This window comes from Nothobranchius furzeri, chromosome 12 (assembly GCF_043380555.1).
Source record: "Nothobranchius furzeri strain GRZ-AD chromosome 12, NfurGRZ-RIMD1, whole genome shotgun sequence".
NCBI classification, from domain to species: Eukaryota; Metazoa; Chordata; class Actinopteri; order Cyprinodontiformes; family Nothobranchiidae; genus Nothobranchius; species Nothobranchius furzeri.
The window spans coordinates 58277846-58291114 of NC_091752.1; the positions used below are offsets into that span (position 1 = coordinate 58277846).

Below are 13269 nucleotides of genomic sequence, written 5' to 3' on the forward strand. Positions count from 1 at the left end.
TCATCTCTGTATCACTTCTATCTGCTCAACATTATCTCCTGAATAATAAAAAAGTTGTATCATCTGCAAATAAGGTGTATTTTAATATATTGGATACCTCAACAATGTCATTTATATAAATGATAAATAGTTTAGGGCCCAATACCGACCCTTGTAGTACACCACAAGTAATGTTATTTATATGTGATTTTGTGTTGTTTATTTAAACATATTGCTGCCCATCTGTAAGAAATTATCCATTTTAGGGCCATAAGTTTTTTAATAAGAATTTTATGATCCACTGTATTGAATGCTTTATTTCAATCAATAAAGATACTTATGAGATGAGTTTTTTTGTCAATGGCTTCTGATATTTCTTCTGTTTATTCCATTAATGCCATGGATGTTGAATGATTTGTTCTAAAACCATACTGACTCATTTAATATCTCTTTGATCAGGAATCGGTCCAATCCAGCAATATAATTTTTCTAATATTTTTGAGAATTGTGACAAGATATTGGTCTATAATTGGAAAATATGTTTGTCTCCACTTTTATGAAGTGGTATGACTTTTGCAATTTTCATCCTGTTAGGAATTGTCTCTGTTGCAAAAGATAAATTACGTAAGTCAATGGATGAATAATACATTCTATTTTTTATAAATGTTATGTATAAACCATCACAGTCAGTACTATTGATGCATTTATTGATAATATTTCTTATTTCATCACTAGTTACTGGACTTAAATATATACTGTTTTTATTGCTTTTGATATTCTCTCCTATACTATAATTAGTTCTTTTAGGAATGTTTTTTGCCAAGTCAGGACCCACATTAGTAAAAAAAAAAAAGTTAAATTCATTTACTATTTTACCGGTTTCACTAATTTCAGATTGTCCGTTTTCAAAATAATTTGGAACAGTTGAAGCTATTTTATTTCTTTTATGACATTATTCCCCAAGTTGCTCTAATATTATTTTTGTTTTTTTCTAATAAATTGCTACAATTGTCATGATCAGAACTCAGAAGACCCGTAATGACGCCAAACAGTTAAAGTATATATATATATATATATATATATATATAATAAAAAAAGTCTTTTATTTTTGGTGGAGTTACCAGATGGGCGAGGCTGGAGACAGAGTCAGAGACAGGCGAAGGTCAAAAGGGCAGGCAGAGTACAAGGCAGGGGTCAGGAGAAAAACAAGGTCCGGAGGCAGAGATCAGGCAGGGTGGATGGCTGGAGAATTTACTGGCATAAAGTTTTCAATAATCTGGCAGAGACTGGATAGCAGGATGGTTCTTTTATAGCAGGGGAAGCAGGTGTGTGAGATGAGCTGAGGAGTCAGGAGCAGGTGAAGTGGATGAAGCGAATTACAGGAACAGGTGAGATGAATGGAGTTGATTGTGATGCTGACTGAGGTTGCTAGGGAAAACAGGGCTTGGCGGGAGCTTGGTGAGGCGACCAGGTGAGCTGAATGAAGAGGCAGAGGAGGGTGAAGGATAGGAAGTCATGACAATAATAATCCTTTTTTTGTCTTTTGATTATAGAAACTAATTTATTCTTATATTTTTGTATTTCCTTTCTGCTTCACTTGTTCTTAGTTAAAAAAAACATCTGTATAATGTATTCTTTCTTACAGGCATTCATTAGCCCTTTTGTCATCCATGGTTTGTTCATCCTCCATCTTTTTGTTAGTTTTTGTTTTACAGTTTTTGTCATATTGACTACATAATATTCCTATAAAAGAATTGTAGGCCAAGTTTACATCATCAACATATACTTCATCCCAGTTTTGTTGTTCCAGATCTCTTTTTAGTGCATCTATAGCGTTTTGTGGCCTATCCCTTATAAGTTTTTCCATTTTCTGTTGATTTTTGATCTGGTGATTTTTATAGACTGTGAAAATTGGCAGATGATCACTGATATCAGTCATCACTATTCCACTTCTCTCTATCCCTTCTGAAGCATTAGTAAATATATTATCTATAATTGTTGAGCTACGCGCGTCAATTCTTGTTGGTTTGGTTATCAGTGGAAACAGACCCAGTAGATACATTGAATTTATGAAGTTGTTTGCTGTCTTTGAATTGTTTACATTTTCCATATCAACATTAAAGTCCCCACAGAGAAACACATCCTTGTTACAAATTCCACTCAACATCTCAGTAACTGTACTTGTACACGATTCTACACAAGATCCAGGTGCTCTATAGATACAACTTATTATTATGTTTTTTGTCTTTTCAGAGATTATTTCAATAGTGATCATTTCCATTACATCTTGGATGGCTGTTGACATGTTATGAATGACTTTACTTTTTAAATTGTGACATACATACAGTGCAACACCACCTCCTCTTTTATTATTCCGATTCATAAAGTACATTTCATACCCCTCTATTTGTACCTCCTCCTCATCTCCTTCTTTTAACCATGTTTCTGTTATAGCAATGATTTGAAAGGGTTTTTTATTTTGTGTTAAATAATCCAATATTTTAGAGTAATTGCAATACAAACTTCTACTATTGAAGAGAATGATCGAGAGTGTACCTTCTGTCAAAACTGAATCACTTAGTATATGATTGTGTTGTGGTTTACTTGTATTTCATTTATGTGATGCTATATGAGATTTTACTTGATTCTACGTCCCTCTTCCAACTTTCACTGTTTATTAAATGTTTCCAGTTCTCCCAGCTCCTTTATTATCTTAGCCGGTGACCCTTCTTGTTCTCTGATCCATACACTCCCGTTCCTTGTCCATGTAGCTACAACTTTTTTCTGCTTTTTTAGCATCCGTGCCTCTCTAGCTATTGTCCCATTTTTTTGGTTAATTGTTCATTTATGTACACATTGGTGCCTCTTAGCTTGTTTGCTTGTAACATAACGCTGTTTCTTTGTTTTCTGCAGGTAAACCTTACAACAATAGTCGGTTTAGCTTTCTCAACATTTTTAGGCAGTGCATGACATATTGAAATAGCATCTCTTTGAATAGTTATGTTCTTACTTACTGTGCAGAAAAGTAACAACTTGCTGTTCTAGTGTCTCAAGTCCTTTGTCTGAAGCCTCTTCTGCTGCGTCGTGACTTGCTACTGCTTTTGCGTAGCTTCTGTGTCAGGTTTCTAGTCCCGTTATCGCCAAATCCTCTCGTCTTGTACATTGTTCAAGTTCATCAACTCTTTGCTCTAAGGCCGAAATCTTCTTATCTTTTTCAGTTAACAGTATTTTAAGCACTTTCACCTCCTCCATCAGTCTCAATAACCGATCCTGCTGTGATGTTACTTTTGACAGTTCACCTGACATAAAGTTCAGAGGTCGTTTGATCTCCTCCAGGTCTTCTGTGGCCATTTCTTTACCTCGTCCACCGGCTCTTCCTCCTGGCATCTCTTCCACTCATCTGCAACTGTCGTCCTCTGGTCCCGTGCTCACCGCGACGCAATGAATGTTGTTGGGCCTGGCTCTGCAGGACCCCTCCGGAGTCGATGTTGCTAGAGCCCATCGCCGGAACTATGCCGGGTTTGGCGCTGCTGGGCTGGGCCGATGGAACCGCGCCGGGCTCGGTACCGCTGGGCTGGGCCGGTGTAATCACGCCGGGTTCGGCGCTGCCGGGCCAGGCGGATGGAACCACGCCGGGTTAACTGAATCACTCCCAGGTGCTCAGATAGATCCACTCTCCAAATTTTAAAAGATTACAAGAAAATTTGGCTTTTTTGGAGCAAATTATGAGAACGCTGTTTGGAGCTCCTGTATGAGAGAGAGTTCTGACCGTGTCGCTGGATGTTGTCGAAGATACTTACCCCGATGCATCGATAGAGCTGACATTTGCTGTGATGTTGATTCAACAAACTGATAAAGTTTCCACACATTGCATCCTCACCATCTTGTGTAAAATCCTTTAGTTTTTGCAATCGCTCCAGTTGCTTTTGCAGATTTTGAGTCATTTGAGGCTAAAATGATCCAAAGTTTCAATGAAACAGCAAATACTGCAATAAACTTTGAATTGAATCTGTCTGAAAAACTTCAAATATTAAGAAAACATAATTCTAGCTTCCATAAATTCTGACTAAAGCTCATTCGCCATACATGTTTCTAACTCTATCATCAGAAACATAAAAGGACACCAGAAGAGCAAGTCAGAGCTTTGGTGATGTCGGTAACATCTGATTGAGCACACACACACACACACACACACACACACACACACACACACACACACACACACACACACACACACACACACACACACACACACACACACACACACACATGCACTAGATGTAATTACGCATCATCAAATAGTCCCTAAATCCCAAATGTTCTGTCCTTCATTGTGAGAGCCGTAAACCTTGAGAAAGAGCCACAAATAACCTTTTAAATCAAACTTATTTAGTCATTGATTGTCAATTGATACTGAAAGTCACGGCAAAGAATTATAGAGAAAAGGCAATTACAATATTAATTACAATTTGAATTAAATTCCCATGGGTTTAAATAAATACACATCCTTATTCGAGCAGTCTGTCTGAGCTTTTAAATATCAAAGTTTTTATTGATTGTTTTCATGTAGCAGTCAACTCAACTCCCCATTTTCAGAACAGTTAACACATAAGGAACAACATAGACAATGCCTATTAGACATGGCACCTTTTAAGGCCTGCAGACTGACTGCTAATCTAAGCCTGCAGCTCACTGACTTGTCCCTATTCTGCTCAAAGTGTTTGTGTGTGTGTGTGTGTGTGTGTGTGTGTGTGTGTGTGTGTGGTGGGAGTTGAGTGTGCAGCTCTCAGACTTGTCTCTGATCTGCTGAATGCGAGGGCAGGTGGGGGACATTGCATTGACCCAAGCTGGGCAAGTGGCCCACCTGGACAGAGCCAGAATGCCAGATAGTCCATTCCACCCCTGCCTCCAACCACCACCAGCAGGCAAGGTGGGTTAAAATGGGAGTCAAGGCATGGGTGGAGACTTATTTCAACCAGACTTCCAGTTAGAAAAAAACCTGGTAAAAAGGTGTTGCCTGGAGGACCGAGAGAGTGGCACTGCAACACATTCTCATACCCTGTGTCGGAAACAAACGCTTGGTCAGCCACCCTCCACGTCAGACCCCAGACGCCAAAAGTGCCCATTTTCGTTACTTATGTGCGAAAAGGGTTTTTTTCCCTTTTTTAACTGCAGATCCCAATGCAGCGTAAAACTGACGTGATTAGATATCCGCTGATGCGGCACCGAACCAGCTCATTTAACCGCACCAAAACCTTAACGTTTCACTATTTATAACCTTCCCCTGTCCCTCATCCTAACCTTAACCCTCTTGCTACCTAAAACGTTACTCTCACTGCGATCAAGCGTTTGTTTCCCCTGCATTCTGACTCTGACACAGAGTCTGACTGTCAATTTTCGTATTTGCCGCCCAAGGGGGAACGTTAGAACATACCATCTGGCGAGGGGGAGGTTACACATACCCTCTACTTTTAACCTCCACCGTGATAGTTGAAACCTCCCCCTCACGTTGGCTCGGTCCAAACTCGACCAATCACGAGGCGGCTCCCACCGTTCACTTCACAGAGCCGGCTTTTACAGCGATCGACACATCACTAACGTGTTCGCTAGCAAGATGGTTAAGGTTAGGATAGGGGTGAGGGGAAGGCTAAATAAGAGGATAAGGTTAAGGTGAGGTACAATGAGCTTGTTTGGTGCCCTGGCTGCGGACATCCCATCACGTCAGTGTAACGCTGCATTGGTATCTGCAGTCAAATAAGGGAAAAACCCCTTTTTGCACATAAGTAACAGAAAAGGGCACTTTTGGCATCAGGAGTCTGACGTGGAGGGTGGCTGACCAAGCGTTTGTTTTTGACCCGCTGGGAGTGAGAATGTGTTGGGCACTGAGGAAATGATCGGCAGCACCCCCCTAACCCCGCTGCGTGCACTCTCGAAGTTTCTCAGTCAGAAAAAAGAGTCGCTAACAAGCACATGCACTCGAGCACACACAAAGAGCAGACTCGCAGCTCGGGGGAAGAGCAGACACAGAAAATGACTGCAGGAAGGAGGATTTCCTATTCACCTCCTTTAGAAAAAAGGGGAGGAGGATGTTTTTCTTAAGGAGGCGAGCTGCTCCAAGCGCCAAAGTGTCATATCGACAGGTGAGTGGTCAAGCCAGATGGAGGTGCGGTGAGACTCAGCTCGATCTCGATCCCACCTATTAAGTACTCAAATCTCTGCCTCCTCATGTATGACCTCTTGCCTGCCTTGCTTGTTTCAAGTGAATCTTGAAAATCAGAAATACAGAAGGAGGGCCTCACCATGAGCATCACGATAGTATGCATGAGTGACGCTGCGGAAGCGCTCCTGTCCAGCTGTGTCCCAGATCTGTAAAAATATGAGATGAAAATAATCCCCAATTAGAGACAGAAGTTTCAGGTTTTTCTAAGTAATTGTTCATGAAAGCGAAAATATTCATTAAACTTAGGATCTATGATAAGCCCCCAAATATCAGTTCATACTCAGCAACACTACGCTTTAACCCTCAGGCATCACTTTAACTGACCATACTCTTCAATCATTATAGGACAACCGACGCCTGCTTGTAAAAGTAAAAAGTGAGTTTTTTTTCCTAGATCTGTTAGACAATTTCAGCCCTGTTCAAACTTATAAAAATTCAGTCATTTTCAGGATTCAAACCCTTGAAATGCCAGTTTGATTACTCATTGCCATTGCTGTAATTTATGAAAACAAAACAGTTACGTGGTTACGTGACAAAATAATCTAAAATATACATTTTTTTTGCTTCAATAGTTTTTTTGTGTCATTATGGACAAATATGTTCTATTTTCACAAATTCAAAATTGCACAGATGAATATTTTACATATATTTAAATTTAACCCTTTATATGCCAGCTTGATTATGCGATGCAAACTTTTTTCAATGAGAAAAAAAAATCAAGGAACGCCCACTTCACTACACTCACTGACAGAGGTGTAGTGAATTTAAAATCTGTTGCTATGCAAAAACTATTCGTGCAAATCTTTTTATATTTTAGATATTTCATGACATAGCCAAGACTGATTTGTAATCAATCCCCCAGGCAGAAGAAGTAGTTATTTTTGCAAAACAACTCACCTTTTGGGTTAATCCCCATAAATTACAGCAATGACATTGAGTAATTAAGCTGAAATTTCAAAGGTTAAAACCATCAAAATGGTTTGAGCATGCTTGAAGTTATTTAACAGATCTGTGATTAAAAGCAAAGCAAAAATATTGAGTCATTTTATTTTTACAGCTACTTTCACGAGTGGACGTTTTTGTCCTCTAATGACTCAAGAGTATGGCGTTTTCTTTCATTGTGTTCCCTTCATTTATTTTCTAAATTTCAAATTAATTTAGTCAATTTGTCAAAAAAGAGGTTTTGCATCAAAGTTTTGTACCATATGCACAAACACTGATGAAATGGCATCCAAACAAATAGGGAAAAACTGCTTCAATGGACTTATGTCCCTAATGATGCCCGAGGGTTAATACAGACGGAAGCAATCAGAGTGTTAATGGTTTTATTGGAACACATCAGCCAGACAGTGACCTATTTGATGTTTCAGTCAAATAAAAAAGCACCAGGAAAAGATTTACTTTTATTTTGATTTTGAGTCTATCTCCAGCGCCTAAGAAAAACCTCATTATCTAATCATCACAGCTGATCTCCAGTTTGATAAACTGGCTTCAAACAATGTTGGTGTGTAGGTACATTTAGGTCCATCACATAAACAAGAGCATATTTGTAACAATAAAAGAAAAATAATCTGAAAGCAAAACTATTGGAAAATAGTTTTGATTTCAGGTAAAATTGAGTTTTGGCAAAAAAAAAAAAAACACAATTCAAAGGCTTGTGTTTTACACTTAAACTCTTCTCTTTCTTTGTAAAATGACTTTTACACGAACTGATGCCTGTTAAACAGGAGAAATGATGAAACATTCTGTCATTGGCTCTACATACCTGCAGCTTCACTTTGACTCCATCAATGGTCAGAACTTTGTTCTGGAAATGAACGAAAGACATGACATTACTGAAGGACCCTCAAACAAAATAATATCAGACAGAACATTTCCAGGGCATCTGAGAAAGATCCTGAGGTTTGTTTGTGTTTGTGGTTTGAACAGTGTGTTCCTCTCATCTACCTGTCACACTTTGCTCTGCACTCTCCATCAACACTTCATGTCTCCACATAATGGCCTTGTATGTAGCTTCTCATCTTAGCTACCCACAGTAGGCACATCTGCCCTGTTGATATTCTTTTTCCTTGGTGGACAGGTGACACAACTGCATTGGTTCATCTCTGCTCGGGCCTCTGGGTATGTGTGTGTGTGTGTGTCTGCTCTGTCTTCTTGATCCCCAGTGAGTCGTGGTGGATGGCTGCTTATACTGAGCGAGGATCAGAGGATCCTGAGGTTTCTTCCTGTTAAAAGGGAGTTTTCATCTCCACTGTCGATGCATGCTTGCTTAGTATGAGGATTGCTGTAAAGATACTGACACTAGTCAGTGACTCAATGCAATTTACTGGCTTCCTTATATAGGAAACTTTTTCTGATTGGCTTAATGAACTGAACTGTAATGGTATGTTTACTGTGTGAAACTTTAGTCTTTGGGAGGCGAGAGTTCTGGGGGAATTTGTGTTGGGTGAGGGTGTGTGAGAACATGCTAATCGGTCTGTGGCATCCAAAGTTGGTGGAACCTTGTGACCGACCATCTAGTCTCAGATGCATGAGGAAAGGTCCCCTGTGAACATGGCCTTAACCCTCTATAGCATAGCGTTGCCTTCAGGAAACAAACCACATTTGGTTGGTATTTGCCAAATTCTTCTGGCACCCAGAGAGTGCAGACACTTCTCTTTTCTCCTGTCCTGTCTGCCTACAGAGCACTTATCTGCATTCCTCCTGAAAACTCTTGTTTTTATTAAGTCATGGATTTGGTTAATTGGTCATTCAATGCGATCAACAAGATTTTTTCAACACTGCGAACAGAGCAGGAGGCTCCTACATGTCCACAGGGGACACACCCGGTGGGGTATATGTTGGATTCCTGGAAGGAGTGGAATATTATATGCCTCTCCATGCAGACAGATGCTGTGAAATAGTGATGGGAATTCCGGCTCTTTTTAGAGAGCCGGTTCTTTTGGCTCACAAGTGGCTCCTCAAATTTGCTGTTGCGTAAAGTATATTTGTCACCAAAAATAATGCAAAACTATATGTAAAATTTTTTATTAATGTAAAAAAATGCAATATATCAAATATTTATCATTTACATGGATTTATTAATTGAACACTTTAAGAAATCTCAATATTCCGACTGCTGTTGCTCATTTTCTCACCATCTTCGTCGCACTCTCCTCTCTCTCGCTCGCCTTTTTCCTCCTCCTCATTCCCTCTCGTCTCCCACCGCCCGCATGTGCTCTGCTGTGTGTCTGAGACTGATCCTCCCTCTTCCCCACTCCTACTGCTCTGTGTGTGGACAGTCTGGACACGCAGTCACACGTGTTGACCAATCGCCTGTAGCTTTCACCAAAGCAGGGGGGGGGGGGGGGTGTACGGCTCCCAATAACGAGTCGAGTCCCGTCGTCATACCCCCCCGGCCTTCGGATTGGTGGACTTAGCCTGGCGAGGACATCAACTGAAGGAGTCAATGTACTCTTCACTATCCCTCAATCTCCCTTCCACCTGTGATTCAACAGTGTATGAGCGCCTCTGAAGACGGCTGCTCTCTCTGGGGGAGAACAGTTTGCCAAATGAGAAGAGGTCAGAGGTCACAGGGTCACTTTCCCATTTTTCTGTTTGAATCATAAAAAACTGAAGCTGAATGCCAAACCCTCCTGCTGTCAAATCACGGGGAAACAAAGTGACACCGACACATATTGCATTGAAACATCCAAACCATCCAAAACTCTGTTTGTTAGGCCTATTGTACACTGGATGACGACCCTGGGCTTGCTACAACCTGTTGGCCGCAACCTATTTCTGAATTGCAGAAAGTTAGGAAAGCATTCAGATTGAAGGCCCTCATGATTTTTGGTTACATGTATTTTATTTACACAATATTCTTCCCTGAATTATCCACAGCTACATCAGTAGCTCGTTTGCATAACGATCCTGTGCACACATAACTGCCTCAAACCTCTTCAAGTACAAGATGAACGAACACTCCAGCATGATGCAACTGCACCATGCAGCTTAGCCAGGAGGTCAGCATGACCAGACTTAGATTCACAGCCACCCTGATCTCCATTCAAATAAATCCCATCTGTTGGCATCACTTTCCATTAACTTCATAAAAGTTTTGTTGTATATTTATACATTTTAGAAATCATTGGTCAAATACAGAAGTATCATCAACATTTAGAAAGTACTATTTACTGAGGTAAATGCAATTTATTTAGCTGGTTGTTCAATTTACTTTACATGTTTTGTATATTAAGAAGTTCCTGCAATTTATTACTGGTGGATTATAAAGTTGGGTCTTAAATATTTAGAGACTGGATTTAAAAATGTACTACTGTTTACATTTTGTTTTGGTGACATTTATTCAAAGAAGGAGAAGGCTGTTTTTGTTCAATACATAAGTCTGATTTAGTCTTTGCTTTCAGAAACCTTCTGGTTAAAACTGAGCATTTGTGCCAACAACACATATTCAGAAGAACACAAGCAGCCAGTGACTGCATGTATATTGTTTTGAATGTGTGAGCAATGAAAAAACAACTTCCATCTCTTTTTATTAAAAGATTAGTCACAGATATTGTTTTTTCTGTTAGAATTAATCATTCTTTGACACTCGGTTATTAAAACATAACTGAACTATTTTTCCTTTCACTTCCCTTGCTGAATATGGAGCTCACTCAGCATATTCAAACCTCTAATCATTTATAAAGACTCAAAGCAGAGTCTGCTGGGGACAACGACAGTGCAATAAATCACACCAGAATCACATATAACATCACTTGTAGACACAACCCATCGACTGGGCGAGCCTGCTGATGGTGCTCAAGTTGCAGGAGGCTACAGTTGTTCAGCACCCCAAATTATTTTCCCCACAGAAACTGTCAGATTAAATGAAAACAAACACAGTGAGAGAAAAGAGCCATTGATTTAAGCATTGGGATGGCCGTGTGAGGGAAAAAGTTGTCCTTCCTTGATAGTGAAATTAGAAAAATGCCTCTAACTGTCAGTGCAACAGAGGGAACATTCTCTGTTATTGATTTTCTCACTTGTTTGACAGGCGAGGCTGAAAACAGGCTAATTGAAAGAGCGAGGGTCTTTACGTCCCTCCAGTCCACCACTGCTGCACACCAAAACAGTAGTTCTGGTTTCGAAGAGCAGAAGGTCCAGGAAGCAGGTGCAGATTTACCTGAATATCTTTTTGCTATTTTTACATCAGTTCATTTTTTTTCCAGATTTAAACTCCCTCTTATAAAATCTTCTGGTTTGATATTTGATGTTTTACCTGCAGCAACCTGCTCCCACCGACGCAGAGACTGACTGATCAGGCCCTCCCCGGGGCTGTTCATTCACACAAACTGAATTTGGGATGCTGTTTGGTTCGATCGCTAGCTGAATGCAGGAAGAAGGAACTACGACCCTTCAGATGTTCTGCCTCGGGATCTTTCAAAAGTGGAAAGATAAAATGAAAATGGGTTTGCAGCAACATTGCTTGTGTGTGATGCTGAGTGAGGAACTGTAGCTGCATCACATGAAGCAGGGAAATAGCTTGCATTCATTTTGACATGACATGACATGAAACAGGGCCTTTCTCTGCAGATTTAGCTGAAATTTGTTAAAATTTCTTGAAAAATGAAGCAGGCAAATTGTGTAGGCAAGGATCTTTGAGAGTTCTGTGTTTTAAAATCTGATTTAAAACATTAAACTTCGGCTCAAAACTATTGAGTTACTGTTTGAAACTTAACTGTTGTAGCGTTATGGATTTATGCTCTTTTATGAAAGAGAAACCATGCTACGTATTAATTTGGAATATTAATTTTAATAAATCAATAACCAATTTTTATATTGTTCAGAAGACTCAAAGGTTGTTTTCATCGATAAACTGACGATAATATCTGTGTCTGTGTTTCAGTTCAATGAGGAAACCAGTTTCACAATTAAAAGTTTTAATTCATCAAATTAAACTAATGATTTTTCCTCACGTTACACTGTTTACTGAATATGATTCAGATATTTATCATAAATTATATTTTAATGTGCATTTATATAATTGCAGTATAACAAAACTGACACTAGATGATCCTCCGACTGAGGGCAGGGGACAATAAATAGGCTTCAATAAAAGCCCTAATGCTGTTGGGTGATTGGGACATTTAAACATAGGAGAGTTAAATATGGTGCATTTGGAGTTAGGGGGTGAAGGCACTACTGGAACATTTATCTCTGCACCAACCCTGGTTTTGAAGATGATGATGTTTTCCATTTCTTATACAACTCTGATCTGCAGATACGCATTTAACCTCGCAGGACATGATCAACAGAACACAATTTCACCATTTTGTTAATGTATTATTTACTTATAAATTATTATTCGACAAGTAAGATCTTGCATATGGAAGATGTTTGAGACCATGAATTAAAACTTTACAATGACGAGTTTTGGGTCCTGAAAAAAGGCTGGGTTCATTTTTACTGATGCTAGGCAATAATGCTGATGATTTCAAAATAAAATAAAATAAGATAAATTAAATTAAAATAAAATAAAATAAAATAAAATAAAATAAAATAAAATAAAATAAGATAAGATAAGATAAAATAAGATAAAATAAAATAAAACAAGAAAATGTCATTTTTGAGTTTCAGGTGGACTCAGTTCAACACAGTTCTTGTACCACTACATTTCACATCTTCAGCAATGTGATCAAAACATCAAATACCCTTCTGACTTGTAGGAGGGAGTCCTGAGGGACTAGGTCACATTAAAAAAGATCAGTAGGCCTCATTTGTCTGTTGGACTTCAGGGAGCTTCTTAAATGAGAAACAAAACATTATTACACTAATGAAAAGTCCAGTTGCTAGAATGTCACGACCTGAAAAGATCAACACTAGCATTTAGAAAAACCTTCTTATTTCATTTTCTTTTTCCTTCTCTGCTCTATTTTCTTACAGCGCTTCGATGTTTCCAACAACCTCCCCCTCACCCCTTTCATTCCATCATTAAACATTCATGGAGCTCCTCAGAGCTCACCTCCGTAGATCCCAGTGACCTTCGAGCAGCAGGTGGCAAAGCTGCTTGTCATTAATAACACTTCCTC

General features: G+C 39.3%; 1 protein-coding gene across 1 annotated transcript in view; it reads right to left on the reverse strand.

Annotated features, from left to right (window-relative positions):
- The window catches only part of LOC107376156 (ras-related protein Rab-26), a 118698-nt gene that overhangs the window by 74132 nt on the left and 31297 nt on the right, over window positions 1-13269 (reverse strand). Inside the window, exons 3-4 of the mRNA XM_054750593.2 lie at window positions 7965-8006; window positions 6279-6345 (exon numbers count right to left, since the gene is read on the reverse strand). Of these exons, the coding sequence (XP_054606568.1) occupies window positions 6279-6345; window positions 7965-8006 (109 nt within the window). The remainder of the gene's footprint in view (window positions 1-6278; window positions 6346-7964; window positions 8007-13269) is intronic.